This window comes from Delphinus delphis, chromosome 5 (assembly GCF_949987515.2).
Source record: "Delphinus delphis chromosome 5, mDelDel1.2, whole genome shotgun sequence".
Lineage (NCBI taxonomy): Eukaryota > Metazoa > Chordata > Mammalia > Artiodactyla > Delphinidae > Delphinus > Delphinus delphis.
The window spans coordinates 22,649,875-22,674,577 of record NC_082687.1 but is presented as its reverse complement, the minus strand read 5'-3'; the positions used below and the strand labels follow the sequence as shown (position 1 = coordinate 22,674,577).

General features: G+C 37.5%; 1 protein-coding gene across 5 annotated transcripts in view; it reads left to right on the top strand.

Annotated features, from left to right (window-relative positions):
• The window catches only part of INPP4B (inositol polyphosphate-4-phosphatase type II B), a 487,644-nt gene that overhangs the window by 357,934 nt on the left and 105,007 nt on the right, over positions 1 to 24,703 (top strand). For 4 of the 5 annotated variants that reach the window (XM_060012086.1, XM_060012084.1, XM_060012085.1 and 1 more), the window contains 2 exons: positions 6,258 to 6,461; positions 23,191 to 23,350. In XM_060012086.1, the coding sequence (XP_059868069.1) occupies positions 6,258 to 6,461; positions 23,191 to 23,350 (364 nt within the window). Of the gene's footprint in view, positions 1 to 6,257; positions 6,462 to 23,190; positions 23,351 to 23,665; positions 23,788 to 24,703 lie in introns of those variants that run through there. The other variant, XM_060012088.1, reaches the window with a different exon arrangement.

Here is a 24,703-nt window from a genome sequence, read left to right as displayed (position 1 = left end):
AGTCCTAGATTAAAGGCTGCTCTTGATTCACTCTAACAAGGCTTAAAAATAAGGTTTGAAATGATCTTACTGAGTCCTTCTGGTGTGAAGTAACTTAACTTCATACCAAAACAAAACCCAACATTTTTTAAAAGAATACAATAAAATATAGCAACAAGAATGTAAACTCAAAATGCCCCCGGCATTCAACAAGCATATACCAAGCATGCAAAGAAGCAGGAAAGTATAACCTGTAACTAGAAGAAAAATTAAGCAATAGAAGCAGACCCCGAAATGACAGAGGTGATGCAGTTAGTAGACAAGAACCTTAACATGGCACTTATAAATATGCTCACATACTTATGAAAGCAAAGAAACATATAAAAAGGATGAGGAAAAAAAAGGAAAATTAAAAAAAGAATCACATAGAACTCAAAGAAAAGCAAAATATAATTTCTGAAATAAAAATATGCACTGGATGGAATTAGCAGATTGGTCACTTCAGAAGAATAGATAGTGAACTTGCAAACATAGTATTAGAAAATAATTAAATGAAGCACAAAGAGAAAAATAACTGAAAATGATAAAACAGAGCATGAATGACTTACAGAACAATACCAAGATATCTAACATACATATAATTAGAGTCCTAGAATAAAAGAAGAGGGGGACAGAAAAATATTTACAGAAATGATGACCAAAATTTTCAAAATTTGATGAAACTACAGATCCAAGAAGCAAAATGTACTCCAGCAGAGTAAATATTAAAAAAAGAAAGAAACACAGGTATTAAATTGCTGAGAAACAGAGGTAAAGAGAAAATTGTGAACAACCAGAAAATAAAAAGAAAAAAAAGGCACATGTGCAGAGGAACACAAATGAGAATTGTAAAAGACTTCTTATTAGACACTATGCAAACCAGAAGATAATGGAGTAACATCTTCAAAATACGGACGTACATAAAAAGTTACAATTCCATATCTAGAGAAGATGTCCCTCAAAAATAAAGGTGAAATAAAGATCATTTTAGACAAAAACTGTGAGATTTCATACCAGACTTGTACTATGACACATTTTAAAGGAAATGATCCTTTATACAGAAGGAAATGACACCATGGAAAATTTGGATCTACACAAAAGAATAAAGAGTGCCAGAAATGGTATGTATATGGACAGAATTTTAAAAATCAAAAGTTTAATTTACTTAAACATATTTACTCTTTAAAACAAAAATAATATTCATTGCATGGTTTGTAACATATTAGTGTAAGCACAGATATATAGAGCAACAGAATAGAATGCAGAATCTAGAAATAGACCCATACATATGTGTTTAATAAATTTAGACAAAAGTGCAAAAGAAATTCATTGGGGAAAGGATATCTTTTTAACATATAGTGCAGGAACAATTGGATATCCATATGCAGAATAAACCTTTCCTTATGTTTACCTTACACTTATATAAAATTGATTAAAAATGGATCATAGACCTTAATATATAAGCTAAAAGAAAAAAACAAACAGATAAATAAATAAACATCTAGAATAGAATATAGGAGAAAATTTTTGTCATCTTGGGTTAGGCAAAGATTTCTTAGAACACAAAAAACATGAACCAAAAAAAAAATGATATGTAAGACTTCTTCAAAATTAAAAACTTTCAAAATTAAAAACTTTCATTAAAGTTTTCAGAAGACACTATTAAGAAATTGAAAAGGCAAGTCATAGACTAGAAGAAAATATGCGTAAAATAGGTATCTGACAAAGGACTTGTGTCAGAATGTATATTCTTACAACTGAATGATAAAACAATTAAAAATGAGCAAAAGAATTGAAAAGACAGTTTATCAAAAAGACAGATGGCAAATAAGCACATGAAAAGATACTCATCGTTATTTGTTATTAGGGAAATGCAAATTTAAACTAAAATGAGGTACCACTAACCGCCCACTGGAATAGCTAAAATCGAAAGGGCTGAGCATAGGAAAAGTTAGGAAGGATATGGAATAACTGGAACTTTCATCTATCACTAATGGGTACACAATTGTTGGCAGTTTGAAAAACAGTTCATCAGTGTCTCATAAAGTTAAAAGATTTATATATGAGCTATCCATCTCACTCCTAGTTATGTACCCAAGAGAAGGTCTGTTCTGTAGGTACTGAGAAGGTTGTTAAGGGCGGAAGGCCTGGAGGCTTGCTTTCTGAAGATCATCCTCAGAGCCATAACTAGGCTGAGTAAGGACAGAGAGATTTGAATTATTGAGCATCACAATATCAGTAATGCTTTGGGGGAGCTTGATAAAATACAAATTCTGATTCAGTAGTTCTGAGATGGGACCCAGAAGTCAATATTTTAGTGTTGGTGACCTTGGATAACATCCTGAAAAAAGAAGAGCTAAAGAAAAGTAAATCAACCAGTAAGAAAACTATGGAAATATCAACATGGAATGCAGAAAGGATATTAACTAGGATTAGCTGTGGGGATATAACATAAGGGTCAATCTTTGAAATTATTGAAAATATCTAACTACTAGAAATTGATCACTAACCCAGAAAATAAATATTACTGAAAATGATCCAGACGTTTGGACTCAGAGTTGCTGAGTAGTAATGATACCACTCAGATGGAAAACAGGGAAGAAAACATTTATTTGAAAAACTTGAGATCGGGCTGGGACTTTTCAAAAAGCTTGCAGATGGAAACCCTTGACCATGCTGATTCAGGAGATAAGCAGAAATGGATTTTGAAGACCTTGGCATAATAAAAAATGAGACTTGAAGTTATGGAAGAAGCGGTTACATCACCAATGGAAAAATGCTTTTAAGAATGTGGTTTAAGGCCCCTTGGGGTCCACTTACCACATTTTGAGTGAGCAGGGGATTATGAGTCAACAGCAGAAACTGAAAAGGTCAGTCAAGAAAGAGAAGCATAAATAGAAGAGTACAGTTTTCAATGAACTCCCATAAGGGTTTCACAGATAGGCGTTGTAATTTTGTACATACTGGGGAAAAGTTGTTATGTGATTTAGCCAAGGTCAAGTGGATAATTTATATAAGCTGCCCAGATGTCAGGTAACTCTCCTGGCTGAAAGTTCAATGTTCTTTGCTTTAGGGAATGTTAAACACATATCAAGGTACTAATGTCAAGTATAACACTATGAAATAATTAAAGCATATCAAACTTTAAAATAAGCAGGATTCTTTTTTTTTCCATATACATGACTACTAAAATGATAATTACTTGTTTATGGTATTTTGTATTGCAGATGAGATTAGGCATGGCCTTGAATTTTTTCAGTGACTCTAAGGAAATTCTAAATAGAATGGGACTTTGCTTAATTTGTTGAGTTCTCTAGTTTAAAAGAGTGTTTTTAAATGAACATATTCTAACTATTCCCCTGGCATTAGTATTCAGGAAACTAGGAAATGTATCCCCAGGAGAAGTAATATTTAGTAGTTTTGTACTTGCAGATAATTCTGTGTGTTACTTTGAAGGATACTTGTATGAGCGTATGAATTGGACAAATGGCAGAAAGGCAAGAAAACATTTTCTTTTTCTTTTTTGAATATAGAACTAATGAAATAGATCTGCCTTGGGTTCAGAGTTTATGCTTTTTTACTATATCTTACACTGATAATTTAAATTAATTGCTTTGCCCACCCTTACAATAATATTTAGTCAGCCTTTCTTCTTTCATTATTATAGTTGGAGCTAAGTAAGAAAAGGAAAAAGGCTTTCGGAACTCTGAGTCAATAGGCAGCTCAGAGAGACATGGTCACCTCCTTCCCTGATGCGTAACTTCCCTGGTATTATCTCAGTTGTAAGAACAGCAACATACAGATGTGTTGGGATTGTGTGACTACCTTAATCTCTTCAAGCTGATTTATTTTGACGGTAAAACACCTGGGTCTCTATTGGTCTACCTTTACCAAGTAATACCAGTCAAGAAAATTAAGATTTTTTCCAGGTCATGATGGAAATTGCAATGGAATATTTTGCTATTTTCTAACAGAATACGATTCTATGCACAGGATCTGGGTGATCCAGAGAGTTTCCAAGGAGTCAGATACATGTTTCAGTATACACACAAAGTAGAAGATCAGCTTTTATTGTGTTTAATATTTTGTGCATTATATTCAGCGACCCTCCCCCAAAATTCTAGGTTGTAAAACTGCAAGAATCTACTGTATTATCTCCCATGTCTTTGGTGCTAAATCAACCCAAATGAGATTTGAGTAAATGAAGAGGAAACTCTGTGTGTGCATGCTATGGGAAGATAGTGGTGATTACAAGAACCATAGGAAATTTCATTGGGTTTGAATAGTATTCAGCTACATAGTAATTAGTGAGTGTTATGGAGACTGGAGCTGTAGTAGCAGGAAGTCAAAGAAGTCAATCTGTTTTGCTCCAAAAATAAATCAAAAGAATTTATCAAGAAGAATCTATCAAGAAAGAAATAGTTAGGTCAAGCTGAGTGGAAGTAAATTCACATTTTTAATATTTAAATTCACATTGACAGACACATCCGTGCTGTCTGGAAAATTATGTAAACAGCATGTTTCCCCATTTGCTATAACTGTACTGACTTGTACTGTCTAGCCAACTTTTTCATCCGTTCTTTTAATGAAAAGAGCTCTGCCTTATTTTTATTTTCTTAGTTATTATAAAATTATTTTCCAACCTCTTATTCTAATATAGCCTCTTTTTACCATATTTCTTGTCTACTTACCTTCAAAGTGCCTTCAATATGACTAACAGATTAAAAGAGTGTTTAAAACATCCATTAAAATTTCACAGGGCAGAGAGTTAACATCAGCAATTGTGGACACAATTAACTATGAGAGCTGGTAGATGTTCAGAACAGATGGGGAGCCAGAGTTAGAGAAGCAGGGGAAGAAGGACAGAAGGACCGAGGCTGAGGGTCATGGTGGATGGTGTGGAGTAAGGGGAAATACTGCTGAATTTGTTAGAAAACTTTGACTCTGTTCCCTTTGTGCTGCCAATCAGCAGTCTGCCCTAGAACAGATCATCACACTTTTTTGGTAGTTTTTTTATCTGGTTAGTGAAGAGGTCCACTCAACTCCCTTCTAGCTCTAGAATTTCACGATCCACTGCAAAGATATAACTATTCAGATATGACAGGGTCTTATTAATTAGTTGCTTATTTTGAACTTGGTTTAACTGGTCTTCTGTAACTGTCCACACTCACAACAGGGAGATTCAGAGACAATTTAGTAACAATTATTGAGCATGGCACTACTGACTACATATTGAGAGAGCACCAATAAATGTTTACCTTGAGTTACAGCATTGGTGAAGACAGCCTTATATCCAGGAGTGTCTCAGTAAGTGATCTGTGATTCAAAATAGTGCAATGGGTTAAAGGGCCCCTTCCCAACAGATTACAAAGCATAAATATGTTAACAATGTAGGTCAGTGCTTGAGTTACTTCTCTAAACAGATTGGTAGGCCCCGTGTATGTTAAGTGTACTATAATACAGAAAATCAATTACTGCACCCTGCAGTGTATAACAGGGTGAAGCCATTAAACATTTCATCAGGAAATTGCAGAGTACAGCTGTAAAGTTCTTTATTGTTGGAAAGCCATCATTACGATAGTACTTACTAGGTATTTACCACCAGCTTGTAAAACCTACATGACAAGTTGCATAGTAAGCTCGTTAACACTGAACACTACCGAAACCATTTGGTGGAGGAGACAGTTTAGAGGGTAGTAATGGGGAATAAAAGCCAAATGTTTTCATGGGGAAGACTGCTTATGTCAGCTCTACTGCTGAAATCTGTCCATGATGCTAAAAAGAAAAAAAGGTCTCCTGCCTCTATTTTTTTTTTTTTTTTGAAGAGATATGTCATTCTTTAGCCTTTAACTGTGTTTAAAATACAAAATAAACATAGTCTGATCACATTTTCTTTAAAGGTGTATTTGGAATTACTTGAAAGGCACAGCAGGGAGATGGTGTTCAAATGATAATCCCCAGGGAACTACATCTCCAAAGACAGGATCTGGAACTAAAAGAGAGTGGGATGAGGAGACAGATGGTGTTTACAATGCATATAGAACCTCAGCATTAACTTTAGAATAGAACTCAAGGCCTTGGCAGAAACCCAAACCAAACTATTTTCCATTGATACGTAAGCATCATTTTCTCTCTCTGTTGCCTGCACTTTTTCCACCATCCACACCACTTAAGTGACAGCAGATCTGCCACTGACCTTTTCAAGGCTCTGTGCTGAACCCCTGTCAATTTCTTTCCAGACAGAGCTTTTCGTACATGCCTTCAAGGATCAGCTGGTCAGAAGTGCCCTTTTAGCACTTTACACTGCCAGGCCAGGAGGTGTCCTTAAGAAGCCGCCCTCTCCTAAGAACAGCACAGAGGAGAGCAGTTCCCAGGACCCACCCCCGCCGATGAGAAGGCAGGACTCCATACCGCATCATTCGGACTACGATGAGGAAGAGTGGGTAAGTTTTTAATTTTTTTTTACATAGCCTGCCTCTCCGTGTCTAGTCCTGAAAAGTAAAGCAAGAATGTTTAAAAAAAAAAAAAATCTCTGCTTTTTATGAAAACAAGTCGGAACGCAGTCATAATACAGATTGTGGATAAATAGGTTACATTTTTCCTCAGGGGCAAATGATAAAATGAAAATTTTATTCCTGATGACATTTACTTGACGTGAAAACCTATTTGCTCTCAAATAGTTTCTATATATAACATATACATTATATATATTATATATATATATAATGCAGTCAAAGAATAAATATCTCCAAGAAATGTCATCAAAGCAAGGATGCCACAATTGCAAGACTCTATAATATCAATACTTTTCCTTATTTATTGCCAAGGTAATATAAACCATTAAAATTATTTTTTAGAAAATAAGTCAATAATCATCCATAATCTACTCCTTAGATGCAACAAGTATCTTCATTGGTGCAACCCAGCGTGTAAGTTCTGGACACACTTGAAAAAGCGTTAACATTTATATGGCAGCGGACACAAAGATCTCTTAAATCCTTCTTGTTCATGGGTTCTATTATTTTTTAAAAAAAGATGTAGCGCTGGGCTTCCCTGGTGGCACAGTGCTTGAGAGTCCGCCTGCCGATGCAGGGGACACAGGTTCGTGCCCCGGTCCGGGAAGATCCCACATGCCACGGAGCGGCTGGGACCGTGTACCATGGCCGCTGAGCCTGCGCGTCCGGAGCCTGTGCTCCGCAACAGGAGAGGCCACAACAGTGAGAGGCCCGCGTGCCGCAAAAAAAAAAAAAAAAAAAAAAAAAGATGTTACTCCAGGTGGCTCTAAAATTGGCAGGAGAATGGCCACATAAAAGCATCTGAAAAAATAACTAGCAAAGACACATAAACCAAAGAAGCCAACATGGTGATAGGAACTGTAGGTGGGCAGAATAAGACAGGAGAAAATCAAGGTTTCTCTCTCTGGGTGAGAGGGGACAGTGTGTTTTTCCTGAATCAATGCATATTCATTATCCAAGAACCTTTTGAAGTATATGCACATCTCACACACACACACACACACACACACACACACACACACACACACAGAAGGAAACGCTTTACTGAATCATATGTTAAACCAAGAAACTGCTGTAGTATGCTAGCTGTATTAGATGTTAAATAGTTAACGATTACTTTTCCTGCCACCCTAAATTTAAAAGTGTTTGGGTAGTAAATTATTTGAAAGGCGCAGGCCTCTCAAAAAAATTGCTGTCTGAAGCGCTGTGAAGTGATACCTGCTCTTTCTTTTGATAAAATTTCTATCACAGGAAAGACAGAGCTGGGCTCCATGAGGTAAATGCTGAATAAGTATTTGTTGTTGCTGATTAAGATTGCATTTCTCCCACTGCATCATTTTCAAAAGAGCAAATCTAATATTTCTTCCTTGTACTGTCACCTTCTTCTTCAATTTATTCATAGCTCCAAGGCGTGCATACCTCTTAACCTCTCTGAAGTTCAATTTTTTTCAACTGTAAAGTGAAAATAACAGCACCTGTTCTGTTTAGCTCTTAGTGTGGTCCTAAGATAAATGATTTACCTGTGTGACAATGCCCCATGACCTGGAAAAGCCCAGGCCAATGCATTGTATTACTTTAATATTATTGCTGTATGTTTTCTTTTTTAAGATATGTAAATTATATAATCTTATTATGAGGATCAATACTACTCCTTGAGATAAATGGGGAAATGGGGTAGATCATAAATTCAGAATGTGAATTTGAAAGAGTTTGGGTAGATATAGAACTTGTATTTCATTTAAATAAACATACAGTAAACTTTTTGACAAATGATTGCCATTTTTTATTCAGTCGAGGGAGAGTTTTGGAACTGGGTATCTTTTGTTTTCATAATTTTCACCTTATTGTGTTATGCAAACACACTCCCACACCTCACCCTCCTCCTGTGGCTCCAATCGCCCCTCTCCTTCCCTCCCTCCTTTTAGATAACTTGTGAGAACTTCTATATCCACAGGTGCTCCAGAAGGGAAGATAAGTCAGATCATTAGGTCCTAGAGCTCAGAGTCTAGTGGTAGATAAAAATATGTTAATAAATAGTTAAAATGTTGTGATAGGGATGGAGAGAGACAGGTGGGAAAAGGTTGACTCTGCTAATGTGACTTCAGATCAACATTTTAAATACAGAAACTTTTTATGATGGGAAAGTGGGAGAGAGTAGGAAACATGGTGAGTTGAGGTCTATGGTGAAGCATTTGGTGGGTGTTACTGAGTGGGTGGGTGGGTGTTACTGAGTGTTACTGAGCCCTTGTTGGGGTGTTACTGAGCCCTTGTTCTGCCTGGGTTACTGTGCCACGTGCTGGGGAAACATAGGTGACCCGCCCACGGCTGCGAGGGCTCCATGACCTATTCAGGGCTCTGGAGACACCAGTGGCAATGACAGTGCAATTTAGGATTATACACAGGATGAAGTGGGAGTCTGGTGGTCAGGATGGGATCTCCAGAAGTAATTCCTGAGATATAAATGTGAATAGAAGTTAACAATGTGAGAAAGAAGATGAGGTGACCCTTTAGACAGGAACACTTTAGCTGACATAGGTCGTGTGTGTGTGTGTGTGTGTGTTAGTTGCTTACTTGTTTTGTTTTAAAGGTCGTGAAATTGACTGTGTTTATCACTCCAAAGGCCACGTAAGAGGCTAAGAGACTGAGAGGCTATTACTGATAGAACAAGGTCCTTGCAAAGAAGAGAAGATGATCAATTCAAGCAGGCAGGTGGAGGACGAGTCCTGGGCAGAAGTGTGCTCCTCAGCTGAGACCACAGGGAAGGTGTAAAAATGGCTTTTACTTTTGTGAGGGTGCGTGGGCCTGGATGGCTTCTTTGTTCTTTGCTTGAAATATTTTTCTCCAGGTTTATTGAGCTATAACTGACATATAACACTGCATTAGTGTAAGGTGTACAACAAAATGATTTTATACGTATATATAATCACCACAATATATTTAAACATCCATCAACTCATAGGATTACAATTTTCTTTTCTTAGGATGAAAACTTTGAGACTCATTCTCTTAGCAACTTTCAAATATACAGTACAGTGTTGTTGACTATAGTCACCATGTTTTACATTACATCCCTAGGACTTACTTATCTCATAACTGGAAGTTTGTACCTTTTGACCCCCTTCACCCATTTTGTCTCCCCCTCCTCAGCTCTGGCAACAACCGATCTATTCTCTGTTTCTATGAGTTTGTTATTTTTTTTTTTTTTTTTTTTTTTTTTTGCGTTACGCGGGCCTCTCACTGTTGCAGCCTCTCCCATTGCGGAGCACAGGCTCCGGACGCGCAGGCTCAGAGGCCATGGCTCACGGGCCCAGCTGCTCCATGGCATGTGGGGTCTTCCCGGACCGGGGCACGAACCCACATCCCCTGCATCGGCAGGCAGACTGCCAACCACTGCGCCACCAGGGAAGCCCTGAGTTTGTATTTTTTCTATTCTGTGTGTAAGTGAGATCATGGTATCTGTCTTTCTTTGTCTGACTTATTTCACTTAGCATAATGCCCTCAAGACCCATCCATGTTGGTGCAAACAGCAGAATTTCCTTCTTTTTTATGGCTGAATAATATATATATACACACACACACACACACACACACAATATATATGTGTATATATATATATATATATATATACACATCACATTTTCTTTATTCATGCATTTGTCGATGCACACTTAGGTTGTTTCCATATCTTAACTATTATAAATAATGCTGCAATGAACATGGTGGTGCAGGTATCTCTTTGAGACAGTGATTTTGTTTCTTTGCAATATATACCCAGGAGTGGAATTGCTGGATTATAAGGTGGTTCTGTTTTTAATTTTTGGAGGAACCCTCATCCTGTTTTCCATAATGGCTGCACCAATTTATATTCCCGCCAACCGTGCACATGGGTTCCCTTTTCTCCACCTCCTGGCCGGCACTTGTTATCTACTAGTTGTTTGATGACAGCTGTTCTAACAGGTGTGAGGTGTCTCTCATTGTGGTTTTGCTTTGCATTTCCCTGATGATTAATGATGTCGAGCACCTTTTTGTGTGTTCTTTGGAAAAATGTCTGTTCGGTTCCTCCGCCTATCTTTAATTATGTGTTCTGTTTTGTTTTTGGCTATTGAATTATGTGAGTTCTTTTTATATTTTAGATATTAACCTGCATGACTTCTTTTATCATAAAAGCAGAACCATGTTCAGAAGAGGGCAGAGAGCACAGGCTGAGGAGAGCGGTGAAAGTTTCGAATAGGCACCAAAGAAAGTGGGTAGAGTGCTTATTATCAACATTTGAAAGAAATAGGAAATTCCAGTGCTTGTGAGGGATGGCCAGTATTCCAGTAGGAGTCTGCATGGATGCTGGCTCACCTTCAGTCATTCACTTGGGAATACCTTGGTAGGAAAAAGTCTGCCTGATTTTTTTTTCCAGTTGATGCAGGAGTGCCTTCTCAGTTTCCCAGGGTTTTTTGGTTAGGGTAGGGTAATAATGATCTGCATCTTCCTCTTTACCTCCTTTCATACAATTTCTGAGTTTCTTCCAGAACCCACTATTTCTAGAAAGCATATAAATGCTCTGATAAATTTATCACAATTACAAGGAAAATCTTTCCCACTCAGAAAAGTTACTTCTAACTCTCTTCTCCTAATATAATTTTACTCTATTTGCAAACAATAACCAAGTTTGATTGTTATATAACAATTGTTATTGACGTTCCTTAGCAACCACTTTCTATTACAAATATCCCTTTGTTAAGAGATGGAAATCCCTTATTTAAAAAAATTCACCAAAGTCATAACCATTTAACATTATTTTCAAATCTTTATCTAACTTTGAAAAGTTGAGTAACTCCAAAGAAAATGTAGCTAATTAGAAATGCCTTTAGAGACTGTGCTATTAAATGAATTGGAAACATAATTTTGTGTACCACTTTTCTTAGTTAATTAAGTGTTAGAAAAGTTTCAGCACTGATTACAAGTCTGGTCAACTTCCTGAAATAATTCAATGTTTTAAACAATTAATTTAATTGGGTTTCTGTGACATACAAAAATATTCTCTGATCACGTAGGTTGATTTAGGTTTGCACATAAGATTAAAGTAGTTCCGTTTTACAAAATCTGTTCTATTTAATTTCTGGCAGGGACTGTAGGTTTAACAACTACCTAACTTGAACAACTGCATTTAGCTTCTAATAATAAATATTTGGAAAGTGAGTTCATGTTAGTAAATTGCTCTTGATTTCTACTGAGCTGATGCCTATAAAACACCTTTCTTTTGGAGATCAGGAGAATCTCTGTTAACTCTCTATCAGTGTGAGAAGGTTCTTTCTCTGTTCAGCTTGTTTGTTGGCAAAGTTGATGACATATGAATCTGGATAATAATTATCTAGTCAATAAGGAAGAGATTGAAACTAAAATGATCACTGACCCAAAAAAAGTCTGTTATTTGCTGAATTTTACTTATTAAATAATTGAGAGCTTTAAAGGTTGATTTTCGTGAAAAGTTAGTAAACAATTAACCCGCAGAGGAATATTGGGATTTTATGACAATCTGTGCAAAGAAATAGACTAATATCGCATTCTTCATCTTTTAGCTGGTAAAGATGACATATTGCTTTTCTGTCGCTATATCTCTACAACAGATGCTCCCAACAGCTGGGATTCCAAGATTAGTTTGTCCAAAATGTGAAGGCATGTCAACCAACCAAAGTATTAAGTTGACCCAGTTTTTGTGGCTTCCAGTAATTATGCTGTTCTCTAGAACACTGTGATTTAACTTCAACATTACTACACTGACGGGTTTGGGACTAAATCTGCCTACCCTCGTTCAGTAATTGTTAAAGAAAAAAGATACACTTCTGATCTTTTATATTCTGATCCATTCCAGCAAAGTGCAGGACTAAGAAAACTGTTGTTATTATTTAGCCATATCCCAAACCCATTTTTCAGTTGAACTACATTTGTATATCAGGCAACGATTCCGCATCCAGATTAGCCACTTAATTTCCCTTCTTTGTTGTAAATGTAAATGTTGTAAATGTAAATCAGATTTAAAATTAGTTTCCATTCTTAAGCTAGGAGAACATTTGCTATGTATTATTATGGCAAAATGTGTTTATGTCACATAAGCACAATAGATGGTTCGCATTAATCCATATACGTTTTCAGTCATTTCATAGTTTATAGAAACAATGGCACAAATTCAGTAATACTTATGTCCGACATCCTCTGAATAAAGTCTCTGTACAACCTGAAAAACATTGTGGTTTCTCTGTAACTCAGTATTCCCGAAGATTGAATTTTGGAATAAGACTTACATCTTTCTGGTGTGTTCTTTACCAACTTCTCACAGTTCATTTTCTACTACACCTTTCTCTAATGATGTGTAGAACAAATATGAATGTTTCAGTTTGACAGGAGTATTGATAGAGCTATTTATATTGTCAACATTGGTAGCAGTGAGCATACGTGGCTGCAAAATATTACTAACTGTTAAGGACAAAACTTATCTAGCCGGTTTCCTCCTCCACAAACAATCTGCAGTGATCTGTATTCTCAACTTCTCTTGCCAGATTCTGTCTCCATCTTAGACCTTACCTCTAGGGAAGATAGTTAAGGTCATGCATAATGCAGAGGTACCTAAGCAAATTCATATTCCAAAGCAATTCTGTTCAGTTCTCTGGCTGCCTAGAATTATGCTATGTGAAACCATTGACCTGATCTTAATAAGAAGGAAATAAATCGTTCTCATTGTTTAAAAGTAATGAATTCTTATAGACAACTGGATACTAATCTGTGATTTATCTTTTGTAAAGCAATACCTATGACTTAGTTATGTGAATCAGTAAAATGTCCACTAAAATAGGGCCACTTATTTCCAAATTTTCTGTTATTGATACACAGATAGAGATGTATGTATACATACATGTGTATGTATTCAACTCCAAAACATTTTGTATAATACAGCATTATTCTTGCACCCCATGATCACACAGCCTTGTGAATGCTGAATTATAATCAGTTGTTTATGTATCTGTTTCTTCCATGTGCTCATCAACTTTATAAACTCCTAAAGGGCAAAGACAGTGTTGTGCTCACTTTTGTGTTTATGTGCAGAGCACTTGCACATAAAAGGTACCCAATACTCATCTGTAGAATAAATTAATGACTTTGAAATTTCCCCTCAAGTTATTATTCTTGTCTACCTTCTTGTTTGGCTGGAAACGGAACAATTAAATTTAATATAACTCTGCACCATGTCAGGTACCTTTTCCTCCATTAGAATTCATGAATTTTTTGGAGGATTTTCTTTCTCTCTTCCAATCAAAAGTACCCAGTTAAATCCCTCTCTCCTTAGTGGATATTTCCCAGAGTCATAAACAACTCTGAGGTGACTGTTCCAAGTCATCTTCACAATTATCCTCAAACACAGAAAGTGGTGAAAATTCAGGATGGACACAAAACATCATCAGACATGACCAAAGTTAAGAACATGATGAGTTAAGGCCTCCAGCAGCTTCCAGAAACCCAGTGGTGGTGATTTTCATTTTATTTGATTATTCATGTGCCGATTACAAAGGGCCGGTTACACAGAAATAATTTCAGATGTTTACCTGCAAATATGAATTGGAAGCAACTATCTTCCCCTTGTCCCAGCTCTTTCTTTTTCCTTCCTACGTCACGCCTAATAGGGTTGCCTGGTTTTGTTCATCTTGCTATGAGGAGGGGACATTGAAAGCATCTATTCTCCCCATCAGAAAGGACAGGGAGAATTAGGCCAGTTGTTCTCTGTATGGCAATGACAAGTGTTCTGGCATCTGTTTTCCTGATGGATGGGAAACCCTCCTGACCTTCTCCAGTCCATTTCCCCCAGGAGAAATGTGCTCCGAATACTTATCTGATATTAAAGTCCACAAAAGGTGATTAGGCAAAGTTCACTACTGTCAAAATGTACAAATGTCCTATTCCAATAAAGACGTTAAAAAAGTTTTTTTTTAATAAATAAAGAGAAGAAACCCCAAAGGAGACCTTTATGGGCATGCGTATTCATGAAATCCTACCAATTTCTAGATTTTCCCACATGCAATTAATACAGTCACCTTCAGCCCCCTGTTTTATGGTACCTAATACAGTGTTTTATACATACCAGTTCAATGTATTTTTCAGAATTAGTCAGAATAAGTGAACGGATGGATTTGCTGAATCAGCAATTCATCTTCCAACTCAAATTAGTGTTTTTAACAGAGATATTTTCTTCTTATTCATGAAATGGTGATTTTCCTGTGGTTTTATAAGGGATCGTATCATCTCCCTTGGATACTTTGCTGATTGTTACAATGCTTGGTTCAGTGTCAGATAGTTTGATATGCCTGTGTATAATGATTATGCAAACTTGCATACACACACTTTAGAAATGTATGATTACATTTAAATCAAGTGCCTTTAAACTTTAATACATTCTGATGTGAATAGTGAGATATTATTCCTAAGTAGACATTTTTGAATACACCAAAGTTAATGAATACTTAAAAGAAATGCCGAGGTCTATACAGGCAGACTATTGTCTTGCTATATCAGGGTACATTCAGTGAAAAAAAAAATCAGTCCTGGGAAATGGTTGCATGCAGCACGCTCACTGATGTCATATAATTCAGCCAGTTGTACGACTATTTCATGGTGTGTGGCTGACACGCAATTACCAATTTAAAATTAACAGCTTTAGTCAATCAGTGATTTATTTTTATTTATTATTAAACAAAAGCTTTATTTCATATTTTCACTGAATTGAAAACTTTAGCTTGATGTGACACATATTAGGGTGAACTCAACCATTCAGAATATGAGCTTAATTCTAACTTCAATTTGAAGATACATGTGCCAATACTTCTTATAGTTGTATCTTAATTTATTTCTACTGCTAAGTAGCAGGCTATTAAGTCAATCAACCAATGTTAATTAAGCATCAATAATGTGAAGCAGTGCTATAGGTACTTGGGGGAAAACAAATTAAACATCAAAAATGGATCCTGACCTCAACAGCCATATCATCTAATTCAAGTGAATGGCCAGCACTCATAAAACAAGCAGAGATACTATTGAAAGGTATTTCCAGAGCAGAGGTGGGTATGTGATACACATTAACAATGTCAAAAGTATTAAGAGAGAAGTTATGTGAAGGTTGAAGAAGATGAAAAAACCATTTCTTCCTTCCTTTATTTTTCTTCCTTCCTTCCTTCCTTCATTCCTTTATTCATTCTTTTATTAACTATCACCTGGTAAGTACTATGACCTGAGGATAAAAGGATGAATAAATAATAGGCATTTCCCTCATAGAGCCCACTGTCTATTAGAAAGAAAATAAAAGTTAAGCAAAGAGAGAGTAGCATGAATAGTTCTTGGAAATGGTGAGAATTTGGATTGATGGAAGGTAAGGAAGAAGGCACTTGAAGCCTAAAAAGCAGTATATGTCGTTAGAAATATTAGTTCCTCCAAGGTTTCCTTCATATCTTTGATGTTCAGCACTCAGCAGGCAGGTAGCAGATGCCCAGAAAATATATGTTGAGCTAATCAGCAGTATGTTTCTAGGACAGCAAGGAGACTGACCTGGATGAAGCTTTCATTTTGAAGACTAAAGAGAAATAAGTAGAATTATCTAGGTCGACCCAACTACAGAGGTGCCTCTAGGCTGAGAGAAGAGTGAATACTTGCTGCAGTACTAAGCCTCCTTTTGATCAGAGGAGTGATGGCATGAGCGTGACGATCAGTGAAGATGAAATATAGACCTGATCATGTGAGAGCTAATCGTATGGATCTGGGCAAGATCCAAACCAGGGACTGTGGAGAGGTCACTGCTGGAGAAACAGTGGCTGACCATCTGTGTCCACTCGTGTCACTAGGAACTGAATTTCAGAGTGAGGCCAGCAGTGTGTTCATTGGGAAACCAAGGTCAGGGATTTTTACATGAGTAGGTGGATGAAATTAAGCAGCAGGATCAATAAGAAGCAAAGGTTGGGGAATCTCACTTAATTCTGATGGATGCCACATATCTGGCTATATTTAGTGGACATGATGTATGTGTATGTTTATATGTGTGTGTGCAGGTATGTGTGTCTTATGCAGCTTGGGCCATATGTGTGCCAATTTGGACCATAAAGTATTGTATGTACAACTCCTTTCACCTAAAAGTCTGGGTAAGGTTAGGATTCAGAGAGCAGAGCTATCAAGCTATGGAAAGAGCAGAGGTTTGCAGTGTGGAGGAACCAGGCCAGTATAGTGCAAATTGCTCTCAATCAACTCAAAGATAGACTGAAGCTTCTTTTTAAAGATGAGATCGGCCTTGTTAATTTCCTAACTGGTTCTAATCAAAGTGTTCGGAAATTGGTAATGACACGTGACGAATTGTGCATGGAGATAAAGATACAACAGGGCCCTCATATCAGCTCTGGTTTAGCCTTTTTACATTCTTGCTGATCAAAACTTGTCCCTAGAAAAGTTGATCAGCTAAGCATTGCTGAACTTTTTTTTTTCTTTTTTAAAGTTAACTGCTGATCCAAAGCAGTCAGGATGTCTCTCGATGCCACCAAGCTCATAAACGTGTGACATGCTGAGTAAGCACCATATTCCCTGCCCTCGTGGCTCACTCTGCCAGGTGCAATGGCCCCCTGGCTACTCCTGGCTACGTCCATCAGATGTGTGCATCTACCGCCACTGGGTTTGACCTGCATGTTAGCTTAGGTCCTAACCCAGAAATAAATAAGAACCAAGATCAGCACCTGACTCAGAATGGAATAAATATTGCTGCTTATTCCCCACTGACTTTTGCCTTCATGGCTGAGCCAAAGTTGACAGCCACTTCACCTTCGAGAAGTTGGGTTGTATTAAGGTCAAGGACAACATTAAGCTCCATTTAATAAAGGTTAGACTTTAACCCACCAATTTTCCATTACTTCCTTCAATAGCAGGCTAATGACTGCTATTTGTGGGGGGGGGGGGGACCAGCAATCTTCTTTTCTGATAGGTGGTTGTTGTGTTGTTTTATTTGGTTGTTATTTTGTTTTTGTTTCTAAACCTTTCCTGTGGCTGAGGGGCTAAACAGAATCTGGAGACTGATCATTCTTCCCTGGCCTGAAAAGGGGAGGGGTCGGATGCACCATGGAGTGCGGCCACATTCTTACGCTTTGATTGTCTTCTCCCCCCTAAGCAGCCTTTCCTCTTCATGATTTTAGTAGGGAAAAAAGTTGAGTAGGTCCCAGCCATACCAGCAATCTAAATAAAAAGAATCTCCTAAATGCACTGACCTCATGAATAAAAAATCATCAGAATGAGAATGGAGTTTCGCTGGTTATTTTCCTCTGTGTGTATGTTTTCACAGAGATACTATAGAAAGTGGCTTGTTTAGGATAGACATCAGATATTCAAGGTACATCTTCAAGAATCTTTGCCTACCCATTTTAGCATCCTAGCTCCAAAATAATTATCTTGCTTGGAATTAATAATAATTCATAATTATCTCCTGCAAAGTGAATTATCACCTTTCCTCCCTGTAACGCACTCCCTGTTTTATATCCCAGGCTGATGAATGGATCTGGGGCCTTGATGCTAACACTGTCCTCTATTAATACTGGCCACTTATGTCCTTTGACCCAAGCTGATTGATCCATTAGCCAAGTGATTGCCCCATCCGTGATTACATGATACTGTTGTTTTCAGACTTAAGGGGACATGGGACCAGCCTGTCCTTTTTCTAGAGTAATCTCTTAGTTCGGAATTTGCCATTGGGCTCATTTTCAAATCTCAGATAACCAAAACCTAATCTTACTCCTGTGAGGTGACACACACCTATACCTGGTCCTTCCTGGGCTCCCTCTCCCCAGGCTTCCTCTGTCTGGCTTGTCCCCAAAGTTCTAGTAATTTCATGAAGAGCAATTCCTACTGGGTACCAGAATGCTGTGGGAAACTATAGGGGAAGAATCAAGTCTTTGGAATCAAAATGGAATTTCTAATCTACCATTTTAATATTGAATATTATTCAACATCTCTTACCTGAAGTTCCCTCATCTCTAAAAACTAAATCAATAACATTGACCTTATGTGATGGTTTTTGAGAGTTAAGTTAGCTAATGTTCATATACCAGTTGAATGTAAATAGCAACCCTCAATCTGCCTTTGGGTTGGAGTCCTCTCTCTCCTCCTCCATCCTTTGCTCCCTCTTTATCTCTCTCTCTGCCTTTCTTCCAGACCTTCTGCAGTGTAGTGAGGACACAGCTCTCAAATGAGTCATAGTCAAATGTGAGAGACAGAAAAGTAAATCAGTGACTTTACTTTGTTGATGCCATAAAAGAGAAGGAAGCAGTCTGGCAAAGCTCAGTGTTCTCTCACCACTAGCTCGGCAGGAGCTGATCTCCAAAACACAAAGAACAGCATGAGTCTGCTTGGGGTCTGCTGCTGCGTGGGCCTCCAATAGAGTATTTGATTATGCGTGAATCATGTATTAGTGTTGCATGAGAAACTGCTCTATTTCCCCAACAAACATACTCCCAGCTCATGTGTCCTCCAAGCATTTTCGTGACTTAAATGTTTTGCTACCATTTACCACATAACCCTTTACTATATGACTGTTGGTTTTGGTCAGTGAACATGCTTGACTTTGTTCCTCATGCCGATCAAGATGCGTCTACTGACTGCAAAGGTTACTTTTTCTCCCAGTGGAATCCTGTGACCCGAGGTATCTACGAAGGAAGAAGAACAATGTATAGGAGTAGAATGTAAAATCATCTTCTTATATACCGTTATGTTCACAGTCTTCAAAGATGTGATTCAGAGCAGTGATCCATCCCTTATATGCCTTTACACAAGAAAGACAGCATGCAATACTACTCGTCTTTGATCAAAATAAGTTCCTTTCAACGTGGGCAACAGGAGGAGAGTTGAAAACCTATCTCCTATACAAAGCTAATCTGGAAAATTAAGAGAAAACTTCTCCCCTTTTTCCCCTCAGTAGCAGAGTTTATTCCCAGTATTAGCTAGAGAGTTGCTTCATTTTTCAATTTAGGAGCCTGAAAGATGTAGGTGATGGTGGTGATTAAGGCATATTCAGAATGGGAGCCAGTTCGTTTGGTTATATGGTCTGGAATATAGACTCCTCACCAAATTCCAATGAGTGATGTCACGTCCTCAGCTTGCTTGCCATTCTCCAGCATTTCCTCCCGGAAGTAATGAGCTTTTTAGGTGTCAGAGGTTTCTACCTCATTTTCTCAGACAATAGGCAGAGAATCATGTAATTTATGGATACGATTGCTTTAATTAATAGCAGAGGAAAAGTGCTTTTAATTCTTTGGTGGAAAGGAGATCTTCCTTTAGGGGAAAATTGTTGATTACTTGTGTTTAATAGCATACTTTATACTCAAGATTACAGGGTTATAAAAAGCAAGCTTGATTCATTTAGGAAAGCCAGCAAGGATAGGACGTGATTTTGCCAAACTGCAATAATTTTACCAAGCACTTTCATAGATACCATGTCATTTGCCTCTCACTGCAGCATGGCGAGGTAAGCAGGGCAAGAATCATCATTCTAAACTGTAGATGAACCAACTGTAGGTCCCCAGAAATGAGGTGGTTTTCCCAAGGTATCATAGGTAGCATGTCACACAGGCAGACCTTTTCTAACTTTGGATGTGCTGTTTTTCTACTAAACCCTCTTTCCCCCTCAGCTTTAGTATGCATATCTGTACACCCCCATATTTGGTTTAATGTGGTTGAATTATTCAACTTAACTCAGTCTTTATAAGACAACCGTCACATAATCTAAATTCAAATGTAGTTCTTTCTTCCTAGATTACTCCTACCCAAAAGTAGTTTATATGTTTACAAACTAACAAAATTAACTTAGCTAAAAAAATACATTTCAGTAAAAAAAATATAAACCTCTAAGAAAGTAGTATAATTGCATATTATCTTTGCACTAAGCGCTATTCTAAATGCCTGAAATAGCTCTGTTACAGAGAAAACACCTACTGAAAGATTCCTTTATGGCAAGATGCAGGAAAAGCACTAAGACTCCGTTTGGTTCATATGCAGTGATGTATTAGAGAGGGTTCTCCAGACAAACAGAACCAATAGGAAATTATTTATATATATGTACATAAGTATATATATATACATATATATGAAGAGTTTTATTAACATTTATTATAAGGAATTAACTCACACAATTTTGGAGACTGAGAAGTCCCACAATCTGCCATCTGCAAGCTAGAGACCCGGGAAAGCTGAAGGTGTAGTTCAGTCTGAATCTGAGGTCCTGAGAACCAGGGGAGCCAATGGTGTAGATTCCAGTCCGGGCTTAAAAGCCTGAGAATCAAGAGCACCGAGGATATGGGAGGGGGAAGGGTAAGCTGTGACAAAGTGAGAGAGAGGCATGGACATATATACACTACCAAACGTAAGGTAGCTAGCTAGTGGGGAGCAGCCGTATAGCACAGGGAGATCAGCTCGGTGCTTTGTGACCTCCTGGAGCGGGTGGGATAGGGGGATATGGAGGGTGGGAGGGAGGGAGTCGCAAGAGGGAAGACATATGGGAACATATGTATATGTATAACCGATTTACTTTGTTATAAAGCAGAAACTAACACACCATTGTAAAGCAATTATACTCCAATAAAGATGTAAAAAAATTTTAAAAAAATAAAAAGGAGACAAGAGATTTACTAACTAAATGTAACACATACATCTTATTTTGATCTGGATTTAAACAAATCAGCTATAAACAAAAACAAGTAGAAGAAACTTGGAAACTGACTGGATATAAATGATATCAAAAAATAAAGGTTAATTTTTTAGTTATTAAAAAAAGAAAAAGAGCACCGAGGGCAGAAGATTGATGTCCCAGATCAAACAATTAAGCAGAAAGGGTCAAATTTCTCTTTCCTCTACCTTTTTGTTCTACTCTGGCTGTCAGTGGATTAGATGATGCCCACCCTCATTTGGGGGAAGGGGGCAAAACGCTTTATTGAGTCCACCAATTCAAATGCTAATTTTATCTGCAAATGCTCTCACAGACACACCCGTAAAGTAACGTTTGGCCAAATATCTGGGTATCCTGTGACCCAGTCAGGTGGATTCATAAAATTAACATCACAGATAGGGAGTCAGTGCCTCCATCTGAATGATGTGGAAAGAGAAGCAAGAAGGGAAGCCAGGAATGATTGGCTACCACGATGATAACTACATTAAAATCTTTCTTCTTAAAAATAGAAATTTTTATGACTCAAAAAAATCAGTGTTATCTGTTGCCCTTGACAGAAATGGTTGCTAATCAGAACTTAGGAAGATTAGTGACCAGTGACCGAGAGGCTCCCTAGTGGTAGGGGCTGCTTCTTAGACTTACATCAGCCAAAGTGACTTATTATGCAGATGAAGCACATAATATTGAGTAGAAATTCTCATACTTGGTGTGGTCAGAAGCACCTGAAGAGCTTCTCGAAATTTCAACTTAGAGTTCCCAATGGTTCTTTTTTTTAAATTTAACTTTTATTTTATATTGGAGTCTAGTTGATTTACAGTGTTGTGTTAGTTTCAGGTGTACAGCAAAGTGGTTCAGTTATACATATACATATATCTGTTCTTTTTCAGATTCTTTTCCCATATAGGTTATTAGAGAATATTGAGTAGAGGTCCCTGTGCTATACAGTAGGTCCTTGTTGATTATCTATTTTATATATAGTAGTGCGTATATGTTAATCCCAAGCTGTTCTGACTGACTTGTGGCATCCCGGGAACTGCATTTTAATTCTCTAAGTCATTCTGTTAGAAGTGATCTGAAGATCACAGTTTAAGAACTTCGAATACCTAGAACAGTCAAATCCTTAGAGACAGTAAGTAGAGTGGTGGTTGCCAGGGATGGGGAGAAGGAAGAATGGGAAGTTCATGTTTACACGGTACAAAATTTCAGTTTGGGAAGATGAAAAATTCCTGGAGATGGATGGTGGTGGTGGCTGCACAACAATGTGAATGTACTTAACGCCGCTGAACTGTACCCTTAAAAATGGTTAAAATGGGGCTTCCCTGGTGGCGCAGTGGTTGAGAGTCTGCCTGCCGATGCAGGGGACACGGGTTCGTGTCCCGGTCCGGGAAGATCCCACATGCCGTGGAGCGGCTGGACCCGTGAGCCATGGCCGCTGAGCCTGCGCGTCCGGAGCCTGTGCTCCGCAACAGGAGAGGCCACAAGGTTAAAATGGTCAACTTTGCCATTATGTATATATTATCACAATAAAAAGAAAAATAAGAAGTTTGAATGCAAGCGGCGGTCATTCTTTAAAAATATTGGTGTATCTCTGCTTTCTTACTAATTATTGATAAAGAAAATAGACATCTCCAGCGTAAAATGTCGTAACTGGTGCTCAATTATGGATTCATGCCGTTCGGTAGTTCATCATTGCTTTATGACAGAGGAAAAATAAGGGACTAAATAAAAAGATTCACAACACTTAAATTATTCTTTATTAGGAGAAAGTAGATTTCTTGTCTATCCATAATTTGGCCAAATTAATGGGGGTATTAGAGCTGCTCAGTCTGCATCCTTATGATTTGTTCCTCTACCTGCTGCTCTCAGGTGGATTCATCTGATTTTGCCTGATCTCGATTTTGCAATAAAAATGTGTAGTGATACTCATGCTCTTTTCAGGATAGGGTGTGGGCCCACGTGGGCAAGAGCCTGAACTGCATTATTGCTATGGTGGATAAACTGATTGAAAGAGACGGCAGCGGTGAAGGAGACGATGGCAGCGGCAAAGATGGAGAAAAGGGCCATTCTCTAGGGGACTCCGTCATAACTCATCCACAGGGTAAGGAATCATTTTTTTTCCGGTCATTGACGAGTAACCAAAATGAGGAAGCCAAGATACAATGGGATCGAAAAAGAGGAGTCAGCAGTGCCTTAGATGAAAGTGCTGATAGAGTGTTTTTCCACTGCCCTGGCTGGGGTGAGGGAGGCTATTTATCAAATTGCATCACAGTTGTGTTTTCAGAACTCCTTGCAATGCTCGTTTTTGTTTTGTTTTTGCTTCATAAAAGCCCTCTTGAAAGGAGAACAGTGTTTTCTTTTAAAGAGTCTGACATAGTTTAATCTACTTTTACACATTCCTCCAAAATTGTATTAGGAAGAAAAACAAGCATCTGAAAACGCTTAGAAACTTTGAGGGATCTCAGGACACAGTATCTCAAAATGGTTCCTGAAAAGAAGTCAGTATGATAAAAATGTTCCTTGCCTTATTCTGAGGAGTGATTTTGTGAATTATTTCAAAAACATATAAGAAGTTTTAATTCTGTATAAGAAGAATGTTTTTGTGTGTTATTCCAAAGACATATTTTCACAGGGTCTAGACTTTCATGGATATATGTATATGTACACACACACAGATGCATACATATGCATACACATGGGTGTCTAGTCTCTGTAGATAGACACACACACACACATATGCGCGCACACACACACACATATATATAGAGAGAGGGATACTTTCAAATGTATAGCTTATTGACTAGCAAACATGATAATTAGAATTTTCACTACAGTTGCATCCCTATAAATGGCTTCTTTTGTTAAAATTTTTCGTTAATTTAATTAATTTTGACAACAAAAACTAAGACAGATACCTGCATTTCTCTATGATGGTAAGAACTGCTCTTAGAGTGGTCCCAGCTAGATGCTTAAGTGTTTGGAAAGAAAAAGTGTTGCCCTATCCTCTTCTTCCAAAATCTGCTTTTCCTTTTCCTTTTCCTTAAGGAAAATGAGTCATAATAAAATGTGGATGCTTATCAAATTAAATTTGTTTTCTCAATTTGTTTTCCTGATTTTTCATTACTCACATTTTCATCAGGAGTTTAATTATGGGAAACATCAATCTTTCATCACCTGATTAACAGTAGAACCATTTCCAAATCACTTTTGTAAACAATGGCTTTCTAAAGTTTGCTTACTGTAGATGGTCCTAATCCTCTAGAGTACGGTTATGTAGGTAGAAAGTTTACACTGGTGTTCTTTATGTTCTACTTGATCTAACTGTATATGGGGATTTTTAAAAAATAATATCAGGTTTTTTTCTGATTTTCTATAACGTTTTAAAAATAATATCAGTTTTATTAATGAAACTAGTCCAGGTCCATAACTTTACATGAATCAAAATGAAAGCCTG